General features: G+C 50.9%; 2 protein-coding genes across 7 annotated transcripts; one reads left to right on the plus strand and one right to left on the minus strand.

Annotated features, from left to right (window-relative positions):
- The first annotated feature begins 8,179 nt into the window (after positions 1–8,179).
- DBNL (drebrin like) lies at positions 8,180–20,881 on the plus strand. Of its 6 annotated transcripts, none has more exons than XM_012099271.4 (13): positions 8,180–8,351; positions 12,339–12,394; positions 14,191–14,303; positions 14,888–14,962; positions 15,904–16,050; positions 16,863–16,940; positions 17,279–17,430; positions 17,553–17,601; positions 18,005–18,098; positions 18,694–18,789; positions 18,892–19,004; positions 19,254–19,350; positions 19,828–20,881. In XM_012099271.4, the coding sequence occupies exons 1-13, from the start codon at positions 8,269–8,271 to the stop codon at positions 19,965–19,967; spliced, it is 1,293 nt and encodes a 430-aa protein (XP_011954661.2). In that variant the 5' UTR covers positions 8,180–8,268; the 3' UTR covers positions 19,968–20,881. The 6 variants fall into 6 exon arrangements, with proteins under 6 accessions (XP_011954661.2, XP_011954664.2, XP_011954662.2 ...); XM_012099274.4 differs by having other exon boundaries at positions 18,023–18,098; XM_012099272.4 differs by having other exon boundaries at positions 17,556–17,601.
- An 853-nt stretch (positions 20,882–21,734) lies between these two features.
- Positions 21,735–24,027, minus strand: PGAM2 (phosphoglycerate mutase 2). Its single transcript, XM_004018189.5, has 3 exons — positions 23,575–24,027; positions 23,276–23,456; positions 21,735–21,936 (listed from the first exon to the last, which is right to left on the minus strand). Exons 1-3 carry the CDS (start codon positions 23,986–23,988, stop codon positions 21,770–21,772), a joined length of 762 nt encoding a protein of 253 aa, XP_004018238.2. The 5' UTR covers positions 23,989–24,027; the 3' UTR covers positions 21,735–21,769.
- Positions 24,028–24,433: the final 406 nt, after the last annotated feature.

A 24,433-nucleotide genomic window follows, 5' to 3' on the forward strand; every position in this document is an offset into this window, starting at 1 on the left:
CTTCATTGAACTCTTAACCCTTAAGGTAATGATATTGGGAGGTGGGGCCTTTGGGAGGTGATGAGGTCACAGCAGTGGAGCCCTCATGAATGGCATTAGTGTGCTTATAAAAGAGGTGCCCCAGAGAGCTTCTTGGTCCCTTTTGCCATGTAAGACTACTATGAACTGTCAGCAGAAGCAGAGTTTGGAGACCCTTCCTCCTATGGGCCTCAGTTCTTGGTAAGGATGCAAAGAAGAATCTAAGGTCTTACCTGTTGCAAGAAAGTTTATTAACAATCAGGAAAGAACAGATTACAAAGAGTTGGACAAGACTGAGTACACTGCAGATGGTGTCCGCAGCCATGAAATTAAAAGATGTTTGCCCCTTGGATAAAAGCTATGACAACTCAGCATATTAAAAAGCAGAAACATTACTTTGCCAACAAAGGTCCATATAGTCAAAGCTATGGCTTTTCCAGTAGTCATGTATGGATGTGAGAGTCAGACAGAAAGCTGAGAGCTGAAGAATTGATGCTGTTGAACTGTGGTGTTGAAGACTCTTGAGAGTCCCTTGGACAGCAAGGAGATCAAACCAGTCAATCCTAAAGGAAATCAGTCCTGAATATTCATTGGAAAAACTGATGCTGAAGCTGATGCTCCAATATTTTGGCCACCTGATATGAAGAACTGACTCCTTAGAAAAGACCTTGATGCTGGGAAAGATTGAGGCAGGAGGAGAAGGGGATGACAGAGAATGAGATGGTTGGATGGCATCATCAACTCGATGGACGTGAGTCTGAGCAAGCTCCGGGGGTTGATGGACAGGGAAGCCTGGTGTGCTGCAGTCTATAGGGTTGTAAACAGTTGGACACGACTGAGCGACTGAACTGAGTGTACACAAAAAAAGTACAGAAGGAACATTTCAAGAGGAGGGCCGTGCAAGGGAGGCAAATGGCCCTGGAGGGCTGGAGTACAGTTTTTAAGGCAGGGTCATTTGCATAATTGGGAGGGTGTCACTGATTGATAGCTGCAGGTTATATAACAAGATGCTCTACTGTGCATGTTCTTCCTATAATTTAGTCTGTTATAATTAGATGTATATATTCAGGGAAGGGGCTTCCCTGGTCGCTCAGCTGGTAAAGAATCTGCCTGCAAGGCAGGAGACCTGGGTTCGACCCCTGTGTTGGGAAGATCCCCTGGAGGAAAGTCATAGCAACCCACTCCAGTATTCTTGCCTGGAGAATCCCTATGGACAGAGGAGCCTGGTGGGCTACAGTCCCTGGGGTCATAAAGAGTCAGACACGACTGAGCAACTAAGCACAGCACATTCATGGAATATTTGTGAGCAGTTAATGAGTCCAGTGGCTGACAAAGATTACTTTAGTACACGATACTATGAGGTGAGTACATGTGGTAGAGTGGGGAAAGTCCTGCCAGTCGACAGGTGGGGGCTTTTTACAGCCCCCCTGACTATTTTTGCAGTACTAGTGGGTGTATTAGGGGTAGGGCTGGTAAATTACTTGGTGGGATTAGGTGGCTATTGAACAGGTAGCTGAATGGTCTACCTCTCTGTTGCTCTCAGCTAACTTCCTGCCTATCAGAACCAGGAAGGGGACTCTCACTAGACACCAAATCTACCAGTGCCCTGATCTTGGACTTCGGGCTCTAGAAATTGTGTTCATAAGCCACCCAGTATGTGGTATTTTGTTGTGTCAGCTTGAATGGATGTAAACACTGGGGGACACTGCTGTTGTTGATTCCTTCTAGACAGCGGACTCCAGAGAGAGTTTACCAGCATATTCCCTCTACATTTGGGCTCACATGCTTTCAGGACACAGTCAACTGCCCTCAGAGTTCAAAGGACACTGACTATTTGGAGCTCTGCTTTCATGCCTTGGATCTGTTACCTAAACCCACTAGGAGAGCTTCAAGAAGCAAAGCAGATCTCAGTTTATCTACATGCAAGAAAAGTATAGAGGCTTGTGTGAATGATGGGGCCAATTTGCTAAGAAAAGAGAAGAGTTCTAGGGATAACCTGTGGAAACATCTCACATTCTCAAACCAAGGGACAATCAACCAACAAGAGACAGATGACCAAAAGGAAACAGAAACTCCAGAAAAGCTGGAGTAGGACGGAGAGGAAAATGGAGAGGATCTACACACAGCAGCTAGGGGAACATTTGACAAATATCCTACTTCCCTGGTGGCTCAGATAGTAAAGAATTTACCTGCAATGAGGGAGACCTGGGTTCAATCCCTGGGTTGGGAAGATCCCCTGGAAGAGGGCATGGTAACTCATTCCAGTATTTTTGCCTGGAGAATCCCCATGGACAGAGGTGTCTGGCAGGCTATAGTCCATGGGGTCGCAGAGTTTGACACCACTGAGTGACTAAGCACAGCACACAAGGATTCCATCATACCTAAGAATAAAACCTGAATTCCTTCCCCTAACTCACAAGGTCCTGTAGGATCCAACCTGCACGCATGCCTCCTTCCTTCTCTTTCTCTCTGTGCTTTCACCTCAGAGCTCTTGTTCCCTTTTCTTGGAACACTTCCACCAAGATCTTCCATAGCCACATCTGCCACCCTCCAGCCCTCATATCTACTCTGCTCCACTGTTACCTCTGAAAGGCCCTCCCTGATCTGTCAAGTTGAAATAGGCTACCACACACTAAAGCAGAAAACAGAATCCTAATGCCCCCACATTCCCACACCAGGGACCCCTCTTCACAGTCATAGTCTTCTTTCGGTGGAGCCTGGGTCCTCCTGCTTTTCCCTCATCAGTATGGATAAACCTGGTCACCACACTGAGCTGATCTATTTCCAGAACAAAGAGACCTATCTGCCTCTTTTGTCTGAACAACCTGATTCAGGCAAGGTGGGGCCTCCCCAAGTTGACTAAACTGTTTAAAAGTGCTCCCTAGTAGGCCTGAGGGATTTGGGAAACTGGTAACAAGGATGTCTTTAAATAGCAATATTACCAGAGAAAGAAGAGACACAAGGACATGTGAGGCCAAAAAGAATAAGGAAGAAAAACAATAAGACTGTGGGTTGAACTCCTCTGAACTATGGAGATTCTAAAAAGACTGTGGTGGAAATAAGGTCCGATGCTATAAAGAGCACTATTGCATAGAAACCTGGAATGTTAAGTCCATGAATCAAGCCAAATTGGAAGTGGTCAAACAGGAGACGGCAAGAGAGAACATTGACCTTTCAGGAATCAGCGAACTAAAATGGACTGGAATGAGTGAATTTAATTCAGATGACCATTATGTCTACTGCTGTGGGCAAGAATCCCTTAGAAGAAACGGAGCAGCCATCATGGTCAACAAAAGAGTGCAAAATGCAGTACCTGGATGCAATCTCAAAAACGACAGAATGATTTCTATTTGTTTCCAAGGCAAACCATTCAATATCATGGTAATCCATGTCTATGCCCCAACCAGTAATTCTGAAGAAGCTGAAGTTCAATGGTTCTATGAAGACCTACAAGACCTTGTAGAACTAACATCCAAAAAAGATGTCCTTTTCATTATAGGGGACTGGAATGCAAAAGTAGGAAGTCAAGAAACACCTGGAGTAACAGGCAAATTTAGCCTTGGAGTACAACATGAGGCAGGACCAAGGCTAATAAGAGTTTTGCCAAGAGAACACACCGATCATAGCAAACACCCGCTCCAACAACACAACAGAAGGCTCTACACATGGACATCACCAGATGGTCAACACAGAAATCAGATTGATTATATTCTTTGCAGCCAAAGATGGAGAAGTTCTATACAGTCAACTAAAATAAGACCAGGAGCTGACTGTGACTCAGATCATGAAATCCTTATTACCAAATTCAGACTTAAATTGAAGAAAGTAGGAAAACCGCTAGACCATTCAGGTATGACCTCAATCAAATCCCTTATGATTATAGAGTGGAAGTGAGAAATAGATTTAAGGGCCTAGAGCTGATAGATAGAGTGCCTGATGAACTATGGAATGAGGTTCGTGACATTGTATAGGAGACAGGGATCAAGACCATCCCCATGGAAAAGAAATGCAAAAAAGCAAAATGGCTGTCTGGGGAGGGCTTACAAATAGCTGTGAAAAGAAGAGAGGTGAAAAGCAAAGGAGAAAAGGAAAGATATAAGCATCTGAATGCAGAGTTCCAAAGAATAGCAAGAAGAGATAAGAAAGCCTTCTTTAGCAATCAATGCAAAGAAATAGAGGAAAAGAACAGAATAGGAAAGACTAGAGATCTCTTCAAGAAAATTAGAGGTACCAAGGGAACATTTCATGCAAAGATGGGCTCGATAAAGGACAGAAATGGTCTGGACCTAACAGAAGCAGAAGATATTAAGAAGAGGTGGCAAGAATACACAGAAGAACTGTACAAAGAAAGATCTTCACGACCCAGATAATCACGATGGTGTGATCACTCATCTAGAGCCAGACATCCTGGAATGTGAAGTCAAATGGGCCTTAGAAAGCATCACTATGAACAAAGCTAGTGGAGGTGATGGAATTCCAGTTGAGCTGTTTCAAATCCTGAAAGATGATGCCGTGAAAGTGCTGCACTCAATACGCCAGCAAATTTGGAAAACTCAGCAGTGGCCACAAGACTGGAAAAGGTCAGTTTTCATTCCAATCCCAAAGAAAGGCAATGCAAAAGAATGCTCAAACTACTGCACAATTGCACTCATCTCACATGCTAGTAAAGTAATGCTCAAAATTCTCCAAGCCAGGCTTCAGCAGTACGTGAACTGTGAACTCCCTGATGTTCAAGCTGGTTTTAGAAAAGGCAGAGGAACCAGAGATCAAATTGCCAACATCTGCTGGATCATGGAAAAGCAAGAGTTCCAGAAAAACATCTATTTCTGCTTTATTGACTATGCCAAAGCCTTTGACTGTGTGGATCACAAGGAACTGTGGAAAATTCTGAGAGAGATGGGAATACCAGACCACCTGACCTGCCTCTTGAGAAATCTGTATGTAGGTCAGGAAGCAACAGTTAGAACTGGACATGGAACAACAGACTGGTTCCAAATAGGAAAAGGAGTACATCAAGGCTGTATATTGTCACCCTGCTTATTTAACTTCTATGCAGAGTACATCATGAGAAATGCTGGACTGGAAGAAACACAATCTGGAATCAAAATTGCCGGGAGAAATATCGATAACCTCAGATATGCAGATGACACCACCCTTATGGCAGAAAGTGAAGAGGAACTAAAAAGCGTCTTGATGAAAGTGAAAGAGGAGAGTGAAAAAGTTGGCTTAAAGCTCAACCTTCAGAAAACGAAGATCATGGCATCCGGTCCCATCACTTCATGGGAAATAGATGGGGCAACAGTGGAAAGTGTCAGACTTTATTTTTGGGGGCTCCAAAATCACTACAGATGGTGACTGTAGCCATGAAATTAAAAGATGCTTACTCCCTGGAAGAAAAGTTATGATTAACCTAGATAGCATATTCAAAAGCAGAGACATTACTTTGCTGACTAAGGTCCGTCTAGTCAAGGCTATGGTTTTTCCAGTAGTCATGTATGGATGTGAGAGTTGGACTGTGAAGAAAGATGAGCGCTGAAGAATTGGTGCTTTTGAACTGTGGTGTTGGAGAAGACTCTTGAGAGTCCCTTGGACTGCAAGGAGATCCAACCAGTCCATCCTATAGAAATCATTCCTGAATATTCATTGGAAGGACTGATGTTGAAGCTGCAACTCCAATACTTTGGCCACCTGATGCGAAGAACTGACTCCTTAAAAAGACCCTGATGCTGGGAAAGATTGAAGGCAGGAGGAGAATGGGATGACAGAGGATGAGATCGTTGTATGGCATCACTGACCCAATGGACCTGAGTTTGAATAAACCTCAGAGTTGGTAATGGACAGGGAGGCCTAGTGTGCTGCAGTCGACGCGGTCACAGAGTCACGACAAAAACACGACTGAGCTGAACTGAACTGTGGTGGATCAGGAAGTCACCTGAAGGTTGGGTCTGAGGAAAAAATGACAGCACAGATGTTACTGAGCTAAAAAATGACTAGAGATTGGGAAATCTGGGAGTCCTCTATTTACAAGAGTTTGGTTTTTCCGATGCAAACACATTGGTGAAGTCAAAGTGAAGGAATGAGACCCATACACTGTAGAAGAAAAGATCCAGGGTGAACTCGGGGAGGGAGGAGGGCTGCAGATGGAGTTGCTGAAGGGAGGGAGTATTTGGCTAGGACCCAGGGTTTCCCCAGGGTGGGACCAGGTAACTGCTCTGCGCATCAGAGAGATGTTAGAGTTTCTGCCTGTAAGACAAGCAGTGATGTGAAGAGAAATGAAAATAGGTGTAACAAATGAACAGTGTATTTCCCCAAATTAGGCTTACAAGTCTTTAAATGTGCAGTCCAGACCCCAACACCTTATTAATTGATTTAGCAGCAAAATCTGACCTGAACTGTCATGAGGCTGTTAGAGTCTTTCTATAAGCCATTTAACTGATTTCTCAGACACTGCTGCAGAAAAATGAACATATTTGACTACCAGATTCTGCTCAGGATCCTGTGGTAGGGTTTACATAGTACAGAGGATATACTTGATATTTTCTGAAAACTGAACGACTGAATTTCAAACACGGAATTCTAATGGGCTATGGGACTGTGGATATGAATTTTAGGGAAATGAGAGTTCTCTAAGGTGAGAAGGAAGCTGTGAGCTGCTATAGGCCAGGCATGTGTCTGTTTCCCTCCAGATAGGTCAGTCACAGTCAGGTGCAGATTGACGCATGGGGAGCTCCTTCCATCAGTCAGCTAGGGCCTGGAAAGAATAGGAAAAATAATAGCAGGACCCTAGGAGGCCTCCCTGGGATAGACACGCCACCACCACCACCAGGTACTCTGTGTGCCTCTTGTCTGTAGAAAAACTTTAGCCTCCTAGGCCTTCCCTGAGTTTCAAAGAATAAATTTAAGCAGAGAAGTGAGACAATGCAGAAACAAAGGAAAAGTCAAACAAGGTGAAATAATGTTTCATTACTAAATAAAGTCAAGGATCATTAGTTCCTTTTAAGGGCCATAGATAATATTTTGAGCTATATTCTTGAGCTACTTTTTTTTTTTATAGATACTGAAACCTCTACCAGGTGGAAGAAGTTGACTGCATGCTGCTCATTGGCAGGTAGACCTCAGACTGTTTGGAACCAGAAGGCTGATGCTGCTGATTGATTACCTCACCACCAGCCAATCAGAAGAATGTTCACAAGCTGATGTTGAACCCCACAACCCCCCTCACTCACCCTATGCTTAAAAACCTTCTGAAAGCCAGTGGGTGGTCTGGACTCCTTGCTTGGTGCCTACAGTAGTAACTGCTGCACTTTTCCCACCACAACCTCATGTTAGTAGACTGGCTCTACTGCACTGGGACCAACAGACAAGTGGACCCAAGTTTGGCTGGGTAACAGGACCAGCACTGGGCAGGTTCTCATCCTCCCTTCCTTAACCCATCCTTGACCTCTCTAGAAAATGCAGGTGAGGTCTGAGAAACACAACTGCACTTTGAGGTAGGTTTGTGGACATCCCGGGTGGCTCATATGGTGAAGCGTCTGCCTACAACGTGGGAGGCCTGGATTCAATCCCTGGGTAAGGAAGATCTCCTGGAGAAAGAAATGGCATCCCCCTCCAGTATTCTTGCCTGGAAAATCCCATCGACGGAGGAGCCCTGGTAGGCTACAGTCCATGGGGTCGCAAAGAGTCGGACACGACTGAGCGACTTCACTTTCTTTCTTTGTAGCAGTGTGGCCATCACTTTAGCGTTCATTTTTATTCTTCTGCTAATTAATTTTCACGTATGCTTCATTCTTAGATAAAACTTCTATTCAGAGTTCACACAGACGATCAAGGGACCCCCGTGCCCGTCACGGGATCCTCTAACAAGTGCTTTTAACTGTGATAATAGTAAGAAAGTGCTCCACGAGTGTAACTAATAAGGGGCTGGGTAGTATCCTTCGGCCAGACTCAGCGTGCCTTGGCTCGGCAGGACAGAGCACGGGGACAAGCAGAAGACCACACCTTCCCTCCATCGCTACATACAGCTATCTACATACCTCGACACCACAAGGGCTTCCAACCCGCCCGCAGCCCAACAAACGCCCTGCCAGCACTCGCCCGCTCACCCTGGGTCCCGCCGGCCCCTTTTCCGCTTCCGGCCGTCGGGGCGGGGCTTCCGGCCGCCGGGCGGGGCCTTGGGCTGCCTTGCGCGGAGGTCAGGGAAGCGGCGGAGGCGGCGGCGGCGATAGTGTCGCGGAGACTGAGGTGTTGGCTATGGCTGTGAACCTGAGCCGCAATGGGCCGGCGCTGCTGGAGGCCTACGAGAGAGTGGTCAACGAGAAGTCCTCGACCGACTGGTGGGCGACGAGGCGGGCCGGGAGCGGGCCGGGAGCGGGCCGGGGCCGGGGAGCCACGGCGCGCGGAATGCTGACTGCCGCGCACCTGCGCCACACCCCGCGAGATTAGGTTCCCACCTCCGTCACCCCGTGCCCGCTGCTTGTGCAGCTTAAACCCGAGTGGGGCCCGCTAGGTCCCCAGCCCTTCCACTCCGCTAGCCACCGGTCTCGGCCCGCGGGCCTCGTTGGATCCTGGGCCTTGCTGTGCTTGATGGCTTCGCCAGGTTCTCCTTTCCTGCTCGGGGACTTCCGTGGACAATGGGGCACTTTGAGGAAGCCCTCTCAGCCCTCCTTGAGAAAGCGGAAGCGACATCTGCCTTCATTCCGAATGTTTTGTTCAGCAGTGGGACTCCGAGGGTGGTCTAGCAGCCAGACTGGGAATGGGAGCCTTGCTTTGGGGGCGTCAAACAGAGATCGGGGGGGTTTAGGTCCTTGGTTCTCCAGGGATTTTAAGAACCTTCCTTTCATCAAGAAGAGTACTACTTCATATGCGTGAACTATGGGGAAATGAATGAAAGGAAGATGCTGGTTGTGTGTTTGGAAAAAGGTCCCATCTTCCCTCCACCTCCAGTGACATCCTTTGCTGGAATGTCGGTAATAGGGCCTTTATAGTACTGAAGGTCTGAATCTGAAATCTCTGGCAGAGCCCAGGGTAGCCCACACATAGACCCTTGTTCTGTCCTGCAACAAGGGTTGTTGTATGCATAGTAATTCTGTTACTTTCCATATGTCTTAAATTGCATTCACAGACCAGTTTTGAGCATTTATAGTTCTAAGAAATATGCTGAGTATAAAGAAGTAAGGTGACCAGCTTTGAGGAGCCTTATTCCTTTGTCTGGGAAAGGGCTCTCTGGGCGAGGCTGAACAACTGTGGCTTTCTCCACTTGTCAAGTGCTACTGCTTTCTCATCTCTGCTTTCCCTGGTGCCCAGCCCAGTGGCTTTTGTACAGTGTACTGTTGGGATATTGAGAACACTAGTGCCTATCCTTTCCTTCACTCCCAGGCATTTTAGGGAAGAGCTTCCGAATGCTTCCTGGGTCTGCAGAATTTCTGGCGCTAAGTCAGTGTGGTCAGGTCTGCAGGTACAGACCTGCTAAAAAAATATCTGACCATGTCACTTCCCTGCTTAAACTCTGCAGTGGCTTCCTGTTGCATAGATAGAGCTTGGAGTCTTTGCCATGGCTGACAGGCCCTGCATGACCTGGCTCCTAACTGCCCTACCTGTTTACCACAACTCTAGCCTTCTTTCGAGAAGGCAATGGCAACCCACTCCAGTACTCTTGCCTGGAAAATCCCATGGACAGAGGAGCCTGGTAGGCTGCAGTCCATTGGGTAGCTAAGAGTCGGGCACGACTGAGCAACTTCACTTGCACTTTTCACTTTCATGCATTGGAGAAGGAAATGCATCCCACTCCAGTGTTCTTGCCTGGAGAATCCCAGGACAGGGGAGCCTGGTGGGCTGCCGTCTGTGGGGTCGCACAGAGTCGGCCACGACTGAAGTGTCTTAGCAGCAGCAGCCTTCTTTCTCTTCGTTAAACTTGCAAGCTGGTGTTCCTCACAACCCTTGTTCTTTCTGCTTCCTCTGCCTGGAGCGCCTTTCTCCGTCATCCAAGGGGGCTCCCCAAACTTTATTTCTCAAGCTCTAGTATTGCCTTTTTGGAGAGGCCTTTCTGGATTCCTGTCCCTTTGTTCAAATATTCCCATCTCCCTGGTTGACTGCCTCAGACACACACTAGGCATCCTCATTGATTTTCTTGTCACCTTTTCTCTTCACCAGAAAGGGTAGGTGGGCCCCATCTCTGTCCCAGGTGTAGGGATACTGAGAGGAGTGCAGAAAAAATGGCAGAGAAGGAAGAAATGGTCTCCAGCATAAAATTTCACATTCAGAGTGGGTGCATTGGAACAGGCCCTGAAGCGAGGTAGGGTAGGGAGCAGACATAACATCAACTGTCTATACTGGGTCTTTCTCCTGAGGAAACCAGATTTTTCCCCTGGGTTGTGGCATGTTTGCTAACTTCCTATACCCACTTCACTACCTGACAATATGTTCGTGTGATGTGTTTGTGTGTGTGTTTTGTCTCCCATTAGTAAGTTCTGTGGTTAGGTCCTATTAAGGATTAGTCATAGCTGCATTCCATCACTAGCAAGTAACAGGTTTTCAGACTATTTTTGAAAGTGATTGAATTATAAGGTACTTAGTGCCCCCATGCTCCTTGTGCTGTGTGCCTGCACAAGCTAACACATCTTTTTTTTTTTTAATGTTGATTTGGAAGAAGGGTTGTTTGATTGAATTTTGGGTGAACTTCTGAACTGGGAACATTCAAGAAGGTGGCTTAGGCTGGAGCCTAGAATAAAGGGGAATGAAGTCAGAGGGGTAGATGGTAGGCATGGGGTGTGGCTCTTGTTAGCTTCTGGATCTCTTCTTGGAAAAGCTAAGCTTGAGCAGCAGTCTCTGTTTCTTGGTGCTTGTCCAGTGTGCCTGCCTTCTGCAGCCGGGGTTTGTGGCCTTCAAGAGGAATGGGCTTCTTTGCTCCAGGAGGAAGGCTGGTCAGGACTCTGGCCACCAGATTCTGGATGTCTACCAGATCTTTGGACCTGGGTATAATTTCTTCTGACTTGGCTTAGGCAGCTCTAGTGGTGTTTTCTAGGCCCTTGGAAAGCTGAGTGGAACTTGATTTGGTTCCTCTCAGACTGTTGACCCTGCAGTTTCTGTCTGGCACACCTTAGCAGCCTGTGCTCTGGAGGATGGGGAGATGACACACCAGACTGGGTTTGCCTTTGACTTACTGTCCCATGGATTATCGCCTTCACCTTGGGGTCTGCCAGCACTCTCTGGATCTGAGCTTCTGCAGAGTTCATGCTGATGGCTGCGCTTTATGTGGGCTGCATGGATGCTGTCTCTTCTAGAATGTTCTCTTTGACTAACCTTTGTTCTGGTCAAAGGACCTTCCATGGCCCAGATTTAATACAATTTACCATACTTCTCAACACTTTAGGGCATAGATTTATAAGCCCAAATCTTAGCCAGTGTTCTTATGAATAGTCTTATAGAAGGAAAGGTATGACCCAGGGTCACCTGTGGAGACGTGATGCTCTGTTAGGTTATAGTACTTGCCCATAGGAGCCTGTCTTGTGAGGAAACTGACTTCATGCTGAGTTATGGCCTCTATGGTTTCTGACACCAGATGCAACCTATAAAATTCTGCGTTTGCTGGAAGAGTCTCAAGCCCAGACAGACCTGCTCCACCAACCTTTCAGACTTTCCAGAAGACTGCAAACATGCACAAGGGCATTGGTTATTAAAAATGCACATATTTCTCTTTCCTACTTCTCCTTGGTGTGCTCTGGTTTCAGGAATATGCAAGTATCTTTTGCTTGTTCATATGGACATACGTGGGCTTCCCTCATAGCTCAGTCAGTAGAGAACCTGTCTGCAGTGCAGGAGACCCAGTTTCAATTCCTGGGTCAAGAATATCCCTGGAGAAGGAAATGGCACCCCACTCCAGTATTCTTGCCTGGAAAATCCCATGGACAGAGAAACCTGGCAAGCTACAGTCCATGGGATCGTGATAGATACGACTTAATGAGTAAATCACCACCATTGACATACATGGTAGCCAGGTAAATGTTTCACACATAAATGTGTAGAACGTTGCCATAAAATTTCACAGCCTATTCTTCTGCAAAGTAGACGCACACTTCCCATCTCCATAGATTTGGTCCTCACGACAAGCCGCTCTGGTAAGTTGGGCCAGTTCCAGATGAGAAGGCTCAGCTCTGGGAGCCCCAGCAGCCTACTGAGATCCTGCCTCAGAGTGGGTCTTAATGTCAGCCCACTTGTTACTGTCAGGCTGAGCTCTTGGGGTGCAGCTTGAAGCTTTGGTGGGTTCAGTGAGGGCACAAGGTTACCGGGGCACTGGTTATGAGCCTGTTTGTGTTTTGTTTCAGGGCCCTCTTTACTTACGAAGGAAACAGCAATGACATCCGTGTGGCTGGCACTGGGGGTGAGTATGGTCAAATGAGGAAGTAGATGGGCTACAGGAGCATCAGGAGTTGGAGGGGTGGCAGGGAGAGTTGTGACATCAGTGCTGTATCTCTGCCGGCATTGATGCCATCACAGCAGGAGGAAGGACATTCAGGGTGCAGAGGTATTCCCTGCATGTGACATGACCAGTGACACCTTCCCTGGCTAATGATGAGCCTACCCCACATCAGTGTCAATGTTGAGGAATTTCCTGCTCCCCTGATCTGAGTGACTGCAGCCAGCCAGGCAGGACAGAGGCTTTCCCCCAGCAGTGTGGAGCCCACGGCGCCCACAGCTCCTTCTGGCTTGCTTTGGGTTTCAGATGTTTCTAAGTGAAAATACCTACTCCTTGGCTGTCTCTGCCTGGAGGTGCAAGGCAGCAGTGTTCTCTGTGTCATAATTGGGAAGAGCTGAGATGGGCGATAGGCCTGCCCTCTAGCTTGCAGACAGCCCAAGGCCTGGCCTGTGCTCTGTCCTTATCCCCGGGCTGTAGCCGAGACAGGATGACAAGTCCCACAGAGCTGGGTGTTGGTGGAGGAAGAGAAGGTGCAGACACATCCTTCCTTCTGCCCTCTTTCTCATGGACTGAATATCTGCTGGGCATACCCTCACCTGGGAGAGGTCACATCAGTGTATATGGTCAGCTGGGATGGGATGACCTGGAAGAATGCTATTCAAATACAGGGTGATAGAAAGTCTTGGGAAGAACAGGCTCTTGGCCAGTGCTGGGCAGAGGAGTATAAACTGTAGATGCCCTACCTCATACCCTTGACTCCTCCATTCTCAAGGCCAGCTCACCTGACCTGAGTGACATAGCTTCATTATTCAGTGCATGCTCACTGGCATGTTCTCTGCTTGCTGCATGAATGATTCTAGTAACTTGTTGGTAGAAAACCTCTTCCATGAGCAGTTCTTCTTGGTGGTCGTCTTTCTAGAAGGACTGCCGCTGACGGTGGTATCAGGTGCACTGTGATGTCATAGGGAACTGAGAGTTGCGGAGTTCAGTTTTCACGCCACCATGCTCAGTGATATTCACAGGCTCTGCTGTGGGTGCCCAGAGCAGGGCCGCAGGACTGCCCCAGGTTCTGTGGAGCCCAGTAGATAAAATACCTGATCCAGCACCTTCTTACAACCTGGGAATGTTTGGGGTACCTGAGAAGAATCCAGGACTCCAGTAGATGCTGGGGCTTACAGCCTAAGTGTCGGGGAGAGTGGCATAGGGTCATTCATTCCTATTTTCCCATCACTCCCTTGTCCCTACTCTGGGAGTCTAAGAGCTGAGCCCCTGTATGGCTGTGGGCAGTTAACATCTGCTCAGGAGCCTCTGGGTGGCCCTGGAGTCTGAGCAGACATGTAAGTGACTCACAGGGTGACTCACAGCAGGCCCTGCTATTCCAGGGCGGTTAGTGGAGTTCAGGCTGTGGTAAAACTATTTCAGAGCTCCTCCATTGGAGGTCTGGTGCCTGCCTGGTTTGCAGCAGAAATGACATTTTTACTTCCAGAATTACCTGTGGGTTTGCAGGAGGAGTGATTTTTAGACTAGTGTAGCTTAAAAATCACTTGAGGTGCTTTTCACAAATGCAGGAGACGGAACTGGGTTCCGTCCAGTTCTCATAAGTCAGCTTGGTGGGGGTAGGCCTAGGAATCTGATTCTGTTTCAGATAGGACTGAGAACCCTGGGTTAGAAGCAGCTTGAGTTTCCTTTCCTGGTGACTAGGTGCCAGGGTGAGCGTGGGATGCCTGGGCAACCTCTGACTCTCCTTGTGACTGCTGCAGAGGGGGGCCTGGAGGAGATGGTGGAGGAGCTCAACAGTGGGAAGGTGATGTACGCCTTCTGCAGGGTCAAGGACCCCAACTCCGGCCTGCCCAAGTTTGTCCTCATCAACTGGGTACGTGGAACTTAAGGGCTTCCAAGTTCTCATCTAGATGTTATCCAGAAAAACTCCCTTTTCTTATTTCCTTCTTTGCCTTTTGTGACTGGAGCGGGGGAAAACTTGACTTCCCAACAGCTTGAATCTGGTGATTTGAATAGAATAGTGGGTTCATTCAGTGTGGCCCAAAGGGCACCTGGGGCCTTACTTGTGCAGACTTCACTGTCCTGGCCCAGAATTACTCCTGTAAAATGGATTACAGGCAACTCTTGTCCTTGTCCCTTTCAGTGTAGTCATACTGAGGGAACAGAGGGCCTGGATAAGGGCTAGGAGGGCTCTGGGAGTATAGGACAGGGACTCTAATGAAATGGCTCCCCTGGGTGGGGACTGCGGAATTCTAAGGAAACTTACCACAGTGGAAGCAGGGGATCGTCCTTCTCTAAGACTCCCCCTGACTCAGAGGTTTGGGGTCTCACCTTGTCTTCTGCTTTAGGGTTGCAGTTTTCTCTTTCCTGGAACACAGGGAAACTACTGAGTCCCTGGGGTGGGTAGTGACTTTGCAGGGAGACCTGGGTCACACCAAGGAATGTGCTGTGTTGCAGACCGGTGAGGGCGTGAATGACGTGCGGAAGGGAGCATGCGCCAACCACGTCAGCACAATCGCCAGCTTCTTGAAGGTGAGGGCTGCTCCGTACGGGGCCTCCCAACATTCACCAGATGCCCAGGTTCCAGGGGGTGAGTTAGCAGGAATCACATCCAGAGTTGGAAGTGTGCCTTACATCTGAGGCTGCTCCTCTCTTGCCCAGGATGTAGCCAGAGCCCCTGCAAGCTGGTCTCACTGGGGACAAAGGACCACAAGGAGGCCATGATGGAGCTGGTCTTATGGCAGGGCTAAGCCTTGGGTTCCACTTGTTTTATGAGTACAAATTTTCAGCAGTACTTTCAGGATCTGGAGGAGGACAGTTGCTTATGTCCATAACCTCAATGTGCATTTTCCCTTTAATGCTGCTTTTTTCCAGTCCATTTCTGCATATATTTACTTTAGTCATCATATAATGGAACTTTGTTTCATTTCAAAAGCGTTGTGATCAAAAAGTATTTGTTGTTACTTGTTAGCTTACTCTTTGCATTTCTTTGGTTACTGGCAAGGAGATGCAGGACTTTGTTTTCTGGTTCTGCCAACATTTCTTCAGATGAACCTCAGTTTCTCCATCTAGGAGGTAAAAGAGAGGGTCCCAAGCTAATTGGTATTTAGTACCAGTAAGGTCATAGTTCTCATTTCTCATGGAGAAATAGTAACTTGCTGTTTGCAGAAAATGTGCTTGTTTCCAGGTGCCTTTTAAGGTTAGTTTTCATTCTCTAGAAAGAAGCTCTTTAATGCCAGGGCTGTCATGTAGCACCGCTGAACAGGCCACACTGTGGAGGGCATGGACCTTCCACGAAAGCTGGGACAAGAACAGTAGGTTTCCCTCAGCTGGCTTTCCTGAGGCCTTGGTGAGAGCAGGCCTCCTGACCCTGAGCCCCATGCAGCCACTGTGCTGTGCAGACTGAGGTGTGAAGCCTGTCCTCTCCGGGGGCCGCGATGCCTTTTTTTCATCAAGTCCTGCTCCTGCTGCAGGGGGCCCATGTGACCATCAATGCCAGGGCCGAGGAGGATGTGGAGCCCGAGTGCATCATGCAAAAGGTGGCCAGGGCCTCAGGTGCTAACTACACATTCCACAAGGAGAGTAGCCGCTTCCAGGACACGGGCCCCCAGGCCCCAGTGGTGAGTGCTGTGTGGGCCTGAGGGCACCTGGACAGGAGTGTGCAATCCCTAACTTCAGACTGATTGGACCCACATTCACTGCTTTATTCCCAAAGGGACTGGGCTGCTACCTGTCTGGCTTTTGGTCCTGGAGCCTGATTGAGGTGCCTATGTGCCTGACAGGAGCAGGAATTGCCTCCTTGAGGCAGGCACCAGTGTGCAAGAGGAATGGCCTTTCACCCTGTGCGGTGGTGTTGGAGCCTCTTATGCTGCATCTGTGTGGTCAGGGGTTCTCTGCAGAGAAATTCCATCCACCCTCCAGGCCATGGCACCAGAGTATCCTGTGTGGCCCTGGACAGTGGTTGCTTTGGAGAAACTCCTGCTGGTGTACAGGACAAGCCTCTCTTGAGTTGTGGCCAGACACCTCTGGGCTTATGGCCTGGTGCTTGGTGTGGAGCTGAGTCTCCCAACACACAGCTGAGGTTCTTGGGTATTCTGTGGGCACTGCATTGCAGTTAGCTGTCTGAGGGGACCTCTATCCAGAGTTTGCCTCAGCACAGCTCAGCTTCCAGGATTCTCAGGCAGGCCCAGGGGCCTTCCCTGCCTTGGCTTCTGTGCACAAGGGTCTGGTGTAACCAGAGACAACTTCAGTTTTCTCTGGGGCTGAGCATACCCACTTGCAGGTTCCAGGGCCTTTCAGGCTGTTTTTGTTTCAGGCCTCCTTAAGAGGCCCTGGACCGAGCGCCACTGCTTCTGCCACGGCCTTCGCAGCAGTTCTTAGCCGTTCTGTGCTCCTGTCAGTGGCCCTGTAGAGAATTCTCTGTCCCTCTCAGGGCTCAGTGTACCAGAAGACCAATGCTGTGTCGGAGATCAAAAGGGTTGGCAAAGACAGCTTCTGGGCCAAAGCAGAGGTAAGTGCTGCCCAGGGGAAAATGATGAGAGCTGGGATTTATGAAGCATTGTCTGTGCACCAAACATGAGCTGCTACATCTCAGGTTTTCTTATGATAAGTTCACTGATATTTGTTCAATAAGGGATTTGAATAAATAACCCTTTTAGCACCCATTTGCAAATGGTTGAACTAAGGGTTAGAGGTGTTAAGTAACATAGCTAGTGGGTGTTGCTTTAGAGCCCACGTTTGACCACAGCCTGTGCAGCCTGCCTGAATACGACAGGGGTGAGAGGGCAGGTCCATGTTGCTGGCAGTGCAGAGGCTGAGTGGGACAGGTGGGTGCGACTCTCCCTGCAGAAGGAGGAGGAGAACCGCAGGCTAGAAGAGAAGAGGCGCGCGGAGGAGGAGCGGCAGCAGCTGGAGCAGGAGCGCCGGGAGCGGGAGCTGCGTGAGGCTGCCCTCCGGGAGCAGCGCTATCAGGAGCAGGGAGGCGAGGCTGGCCTCCAGAGGTGAGGTGGGGGCTGGCACCTACCGGGAGGGGCTGTCTCTCCTTCTCCCTAGGTGTGTCCCCCAGAAGCAGGTAAGGAGTGTGCTGAGGCCAAGCTGCAGCTCTTCCCTCTGCCCCTCCCAGCAGGAAGTATGAACAGCATGAGGTGGTTTCAAGGAACAGAGAGGAGCAGGTGAGTCTTGGGTGCTCCCACCTTGAGAGAACAAAGTAACACGTGGACGCTTATCCAGGACAGGTGTGCAGGCTGCCTCCTGGGAGCGATGATAGGCATATGGATTCCTCCAGATGCACGCATCTTGCCCTACGGGCCCAAGGGACGGGCTTCCTCCAAGGGTCCTGCAGGGGCCTGGGCAGATTTGAACATAGGACATGTGGTGTCTCAGAGCTGGCACTGGAGAGGAGGCTGAGGGCAGAAGTTTGGCCCGATGTGGGTCTCCTGTGGTCCTGGAAAAGACCTGTGAGCTCCTCAATTTTGGGGTGTTGCTTCCTGACCCCTCTGCACAGCTGCAGGGAGCCAGGCAGGCTGATGGACTCCTGGGCCCCATTCACTACTGGGTCCATGTGCACTCCTCTAGGAGCTTGTTTGTCCACAGCCAGCACACCCGCGGGAGATTTTCAAGCAGAAGGAGAGGGCCATGTCTACCACATCCATCTCCAGCCCCCAGCCAGGTGAGACTTCCCTTGGTCCAGCTGAGAAGCAGGGGATGGCTGAAGGGGTCTGGGGTCCCAGTACAGGCCAGCCTGAATTAGTGACAGATGTACAGAACATGAAAGGAATGAGTAAGGAGAGCCTGTGCTCGTGTGGCTAGCTTTTGGGATGCGAGCCGGGGACCCAAGTGCCACCTTCCTGCTCTTAACCTCTTCCTCCAGAGACTTGGTGGGACAGGAGGGGCCATGCATGGCTCTGGAAAGAATACTTACCAGTCCTGGCCCTGTACACGTGGCACTCCTCCCGTGCTGGGCTGTTACCTGGGCCTCAGGGGCCTGGATCAGTCATCTCTCTGGGCCTCAAAGGCTGTATCAGACTACACTGCTGGCCAGCTCTCAAACACTGCACAAGGCCCATGATACACATATACGATGTGTGCATGCTTGGTAGTATCCCTATAGCTGTGCAGGTCCCCATTCACTCCCTGTGTGATGCTCACTGTCTCAGAACAGGTGCCCCCTCTGAGCAATACAGCGCACAGAAAAGGCAGTGAGTACTTGCTTCTTCCTCCTTTCCAGCTGTGTCATGTCTTACATGTTTACCATTGGTTTGTAGGCAAGCTGAGGAGCCCCTTCCTGCAGAAGCAACTCACTCAACCAGATACCCCCATCAGCAGAGAATCAGCTCATGCCACCTCAAGGCCCAGGGCAGGCAAGGCTGTTGGCTGCCCCATGGGGAGCTGAGGGTGGAAGGGAGACGTGGGCTGTCCCCTCCCCTCCCCTGGGTCAGAGTGAGCTGTGTCCCCTCACACAGATCTCCGCGAGGAGCCGGTGCCCAGCATCCCTCCATGTTCGGTGCAGGTGGAAGAAGAGGCTGTGTATGAGGAGCCCCCAGAGCAGGACACTTTCTATGAGGAGCCTCCAATGGTGGGTTCTCTGCAGCAGGGCAGATCTGTGCAGGGGCCACATACCCAGAAATGCACTCCTTGGCTCTCCCATCATGGGACACCTAACTTCCATGACTCATTACCTGTGAATTATCTTGCTTAGTTCTGGAGGAGGCCCTGTCCCACGTGCCCTCCCCACAAGTCTGCGGTGAGCCCTGGTCACAAGCAGGGTTGAATCTGGGGTAATCAAGACCTCAGACTTCGCTTCTTCTTTCCCGTCCATGGGCAGGTGCAGCAGCAAGATGCCAGCTCTGAGCCCATTGACCACTACCCTGGGCTGAGTGGGAAAGGGCTCTGTGCCCGGGCCCTGTATGACTACCAGGCAGGTAATGTGCTGTCCAACCACCTCAGACCACAGGGCTCAAGATCAGGAGGCAGGATTTGGGGGTCCCCTCAAGGAAATAGCCCTAGGAGGTGTCGGAAATAAAAACAGGAGGGTGAGAAGGAAGAATGGGTGGGTGTCCTGCACAACTCAGGCCTCCCCACATGCTCTGAGCAGCAGCTTGCTGTCCACTGGTACGAATCCCGGTTGCCCACCTTGTTCTGGAGCGAGAAGTATGACCAGAGGAGTGGGTCAGGCCTGGATGCTCGTACCCCTCCCACTGGCCCTGGGTGGAGGCTTCGGGAAGCAGGCTGGCGTGTGGAAGTGCTGTACTCTAGCCTTTCACTGGGACGGTGGCCCCGAGCCAGACCGTGGGGGAAGGTGTGTCCTTGGGGACTGGCCGCAGGGGCAGCATCAGGACAGGCTGGTAGCCAGGGCCCCCAAGCTCTCAGCACAGCATCTGGGCTCCCCTTCTTTGCAGCCGACGAGACCGAGATCTCCTTTGACCCTGAGAACCTCATCACCGGCATTGAGGTGATTGACGAAGGCTGGTGGCGTGGCTATGGGCCAGATGGCCACTTTGGCATGTTTCCTGCCAACTATGTGGAGCTTATTGAGTAAGGACCCTCGACTGCTGGCTGACGCCAAGGGCTGTCCTTCCCTTCCCCGCCCAGGTGTGATTTCCTTCTTGCTGGAAGAGGTCGGGTGAGGGTTGTGTATGGCACTTTTCCAGGAATGGTGTCTACTGATGAGGACAAGCCCTCTGGCTCTCTCTGGCTTGGGTGGCTTGGCCTCTTACCCCAAATGCAGCAATAACCTGGTGATCTCCAAACGTGCTACCAGAACTTCCCAAACTCAACCCAACCAGCCTGGCCCTTAACCCTCCACAGAAGACACTGAGCCAGGGCCTGCCCAGAGCCAGTCCTCAGTAACCTCTGCCCCAGAGTATGGCACTGCCAGGTGGCGGGGGGGTGGGGGGGGCGGCGCTCTGAGCAGGGGCACCTTGAGGCCTCTTGGATTTGCCTTTTTTTCCTATTCCTCTTGGCTCCAAGGGATGATGTCTATAACTAGAATGGCAGTGATCATTGGGAACAGTGAACTTAGTTTATGACCAAAGTCAGAGTGGGTCATGACAATTTTGACCAGTCTTTCTGGATCCTACTCTGTCCTCCCCATTTCTTTGTCCCTCTGCCTGGGCTGTGGGCAGTGGAGACTGGACAACCAAGCCCCCATCTGACTATGTGAAGAAGGAGATGAAAAGATCAAGAGACACTGCATTTCCTTCCATGTGGCTCAGTCTTGTCTCCTGGCGCCAGTGTGCCTGAGAGGTTCAGGAAAAGTAACCATGGTGGCCTGTTCCTGCTGTCTTTGCTTATTTCTGCCCCAGCCCACCCACATCTGCTTTTGGAGTCACACCTGCCCCACACAGGCGCTAGCTCTGATCCAACCTATTGTAGCCCTCATGTGTACACCCTGTGACCTCTGACCGACCATTAGCCACCTGGAAGAGGCATAAAGATCTACATGTGACTGAAGTCAGCCTCTTGCATTTCAGTTCTCTGGGAGGGGCCGAGGACCACTCTGATCCCTGCCATAGGGAACTTCCCCTCACCCAGGACAGCCCATGTCCCTGTGTGCATGGAGCGAGGCACCTGCACCACCGTGTCTGGGGAATTGCAGCTCCTCTTGCTAGTGCCGGACAGAAGCAGCGTGGGGCAAAGGATGTGCTGAGGAGGCTTGCCAGCCCCACATAATGGGGCTGGTGGCCAATCCCAGTGCTCCTCACCTGCCTGGCTGCAGATGGCACTTCTGTCTACTTAGGCTGAGCTGCAGGCAGGTCCCACCATGTCCCGATTTCCCAAGACAAACTCCAAGGCTCAACCCAGCCATGGGAGCTCCATGAATCATGTATTGCCAGCTTTAACGCCACCTGTGGGCTTACCTGGACAAGGGGACACTCATAGGGTAGGGCCCAGGGTACCATCTTGCCCTTCCCACCCTGGGGCTGCAAAGACAGTAGAGGACAACCAGTGAGAAGAAAGTGGTGTCCCGGCTGCAGTGCTGGCTCACCACGGGGCGGGCTGCATCATTTGAATACCCCTTAGGTGACCTCGGGCACTCTTAATTTAGAGCAAGGCTACCAAGTGGCTCTCCAGCTTCAGGGATTACATGGTGAGTTGTCAGGAGCCACTTGATAGCCAGGGATAGGGAGTCTCTTGGCCACCACCGATGGGGATGGGTTGGGCAGGCAGCACGGGCCTGGGGCTGTGCTTGTGGCATCCCAGGCTGCAGACCTGTGGAACTAGCCCTGAATGAGTGCTGAGGTAGGGGGTGGGCTTCAGCCAAGCCACCTGCCGGACGTCTGGGGCCATGCTGAACTCGACGCTGTTGAAGGAGGTACCTTTATTGCCAGCACCCGCCCTTCACTTAGCCTTTCCCTGGGCAGCCACAGCTTCCATGGCCTTGCGCACAGTCTCCTCGTCCCCCAGGAAGCGCATGGGCTTGGTGGGCTTCAGCGCCTGGTCCAGCTCGTACACAATGGGGATCCCCGTGGGCAGGTTCAGCTCCATGATGACCTGGTCTGACATCCCTAGACCAGAGGAATAGGGTCCTTAGCCCCTCCCAGCCTGTCAACCAGCTAGCCACCTGCTCATGCATTTAGCAGGTTTGGTGACCTTTATAGGCCACAGTGCTGTCAGCCAGGCAGCAATCCTCCCACCCCTGACAGCAAGGCCACAGGAGTATGCCTGGAGAAGGTCAAGGCAGCACTGAGACAGCAGCCTACAGAAATAGCTGTGGCGAACCAGGGACCTCACTCCACCCCAAGCCGTCTTGATCTGGGGCAATGCCATCAGCCCCCTTGGCCCAGCGTGAACTCTGGCCAGACTCTGGATGTTTGGGATCAGGGAAAACATTAACCATTTGGTTTCTAGAGAGTTACAGTTTCTGGACATTCTAAGCAAAGGAGCACCAGTGTGCTGAGAAGGGGGAGGGACAGCGAAAAGGGCTGCTTATGGCCACGGCAGATGGGAGGTCCTGCCAGGTGTAAAGGAGAGATTTCCGAGGAAACCCAAGCCTGCTGGCCTCCAGTCCATGGCCTGGAATAGCAGCTCGACCTTTAGTATTCCTGTCACCCCACTCTGTTAAGCTCTGGTCAGTGCAAGACCCCAATCAGCTTTGCCTCTGCATTCATTTCTCCTAGACCAGGCTGCAGGAAGTCCCAGGAGGGAAGGCAGGTGGTCTGTCCATCCGCTAGGCTCGGCACCAAATGTGAGGCACCTGTGTGGACTCAGCATCAGAAAGGCAGTTGGGGTGTCCATGAAGGGGCCTGTCATGCTGGAAGGTGGTGTTCTCTTTTAATGAAAGCCAAGTTACAAACCTAAGGTCTCTAGTGTTCTCCACACCCTGTTCCCTTCTTTTGACTAATCTTTTGCTTGGAGTGGGTGTGGGCAGGACCTTGCCCTTGGTTACCAGTAATATGACTTGACCAAGTTCACTGAGCAAACGGATTTAGAACCAGATGGCCCTGTCTTTTCAGGAGTCGGTGTCCAGCAGGATGCCAGCCCCTGGGCCTTACCCCCTTCTCATCTAGGGCTGGAGTTCAGGAACCCAGGCCAGCAGTGTACCCCTGTACAGGGCCTGGGCCCTGAGTCTGGGGGCAGACATTTTCACCCAGAATCTTCAGAAGGAGATTCATGTTACATGGTGTCCCAGTACACAGAGAATTTTTTTTTTTTTTTTAACAGAGAAGGTTTCTCAACCCTCCTGGCTGTGAACTGGAGTTCACAATTAAAAAACCCTACCCTGATGCTGATGTCTACAAAGCTGCCTCAATGAAGCGACTGTCCCTTCTATGAAAAGAGCAGTTGGGGGCTGATTGGTTCATCCCACCCGCCTCTGCCCATTCCGCATGTGAGGATGGGCCTCACCTTCCAGATGCTTGACGATTCCCCGTAGGCTGTTGCCGTGGGCTGCAATGAGCACTCTCTTGCCAGCCTTGATCTGAGGGACGATCTCATCATTCCAGAAGGGCAGGGCCCGTGCAATGGTGTCCTTGAGGCTCTCACAAGTGGGCAGTTCCCCAGCTTTCAGGCCTGCATACCGACGCTCCTGGGGGCATCCATGTTGTTCACTCCCCAAGTGGGCACCCCCGCCTCAACCCGGCTTCCATCCCTGAAGCCCTGGTCCCCAGGCCTTCCCTTTGCCCTCCCACATCCCAGCACCTCACCTTGCTGATGGACTTGTAGTAGGGGTGCTTCTCATCCATGGGGGGTGGTGGGATGTCAAAGGAGCGCCTCCAGATCTTCACCTGCTCCTCCCCGTGTTTAGCAGCCGTCTCTGCCTTGTTGAGGCCAGTGAGACCCCCATAGTGCCGCTCGTTGAGGCGCCAGGTACGCACCACGGGCAGCCACATCTGGTCCGTCCCATCCAGGATGGTCCAGAGGGTGCGTATGGCCCGCTTCAGCACCGATGTGTAGCAGATGTCAAATTCCATCTTTGCGTCCTTGATGGCCTGGGCCCCCCTCTTGGCCTCCTCAGTCCCCTTCTCGCTCAGCTCTGCATCGAACCAACCACAGAAGCGGTTCTCCTGGTTCCAGGTGCTCTCACCGTGCCGAACCATCACAAGGCGGTGGGTAGACATAGTGGTAGAGGTGGGGACTGGGGGCCTGTAGACAGGGGCAGGTGACTCCAGGGTGCCCCAGCTTTATAACAGTCTGCCCCCAGCCCCCGCCCCACCCAACTGCCAATCAGCATTCCAGGCCTGACAGGCGGCGGCAGGTGGCCAGTAGCAGTTAGGTGTAAGGCAAGCCAAGAGCTGGACTTAAAATAGCCTCACCAGTCCCCACTGCCCACAGCCCAGGCTGGGTGGGGCAGCTGAGCATGGCTGGGTGTGAAGAACAGAAGCCAGGGCCTCTGACAAACCTGAAATATGAGGGCTAGCAGAAACAGAGGGACTCTGGGGAAAGACCCCCAGAGTTTGGGGCTCCCAGCCTTGTCAACCTGTTTGCTCTCTGCTCTCGGGAACGTGTCACTCCTAGGCAGAGGCACGTAAAATCCTAACTGCTTTCTTCGAATCACTCAACACA

This window comes from Ovis aries, chromosome 19 (genome assembly GCF_016772045.2).
Source record: "Ovis aries strain OAR_USU_Benz2616 breed Rambouillet chromosome 19, ARS-UI_Ramb_v3.0, whole genome shotgun sequence".
NCBI classification, from domain to species: domain Eukaryota; kingdom Metazoa; phylum Chordata; class Mammalia; order Artiodactyla; family Bovidae; genus Ovis; species Ovis aries.

Coding starts and splice junctions, on each gene's coding strand:
- PGAM2 (XM_004018189.5), bottom strand. CDS start 23,988: ATGTCTACCCACCGCCTTGTGATGGTTCGGCACGGTGAGAGCACCTGG. Junction 23,457..23,574: donor ACTACAAGTCCATCAGCAAG/GTGAGGTGCTGG, acceptor GGATGCCCCCAG/GAGCGTCGGTATGCAGGCCT. Junction 21,937..23,275: donor AATCGTCAAGCATCTGGAAG/GTGAGGCCCATC, acceptor CCTCTGGTCTAG/GGATGTCAGACCAGGTCATC.
- DBNL (XM_012099271.4), top strand. CDS start 8,269: ATGGCTGTGAACCTGAGCCGCAATGGGCCGGCGCTGCTGGAGGCCTAC. Junction 12,395..14,190: donor CCGTGTGGCTGGCACTGGGG/GTGAGTATGGTC, acceptor TGACTGCTGCAG/AGGGGGGCCTGGAGGAGATG. Junction 18,790..18,891: donor CACCTCAAGGCCCAGGGCAG/GCAAGGCTGTTG, acceptor CCCCTCACACAG/ATCTCCGCGAGGAGCCGGTG.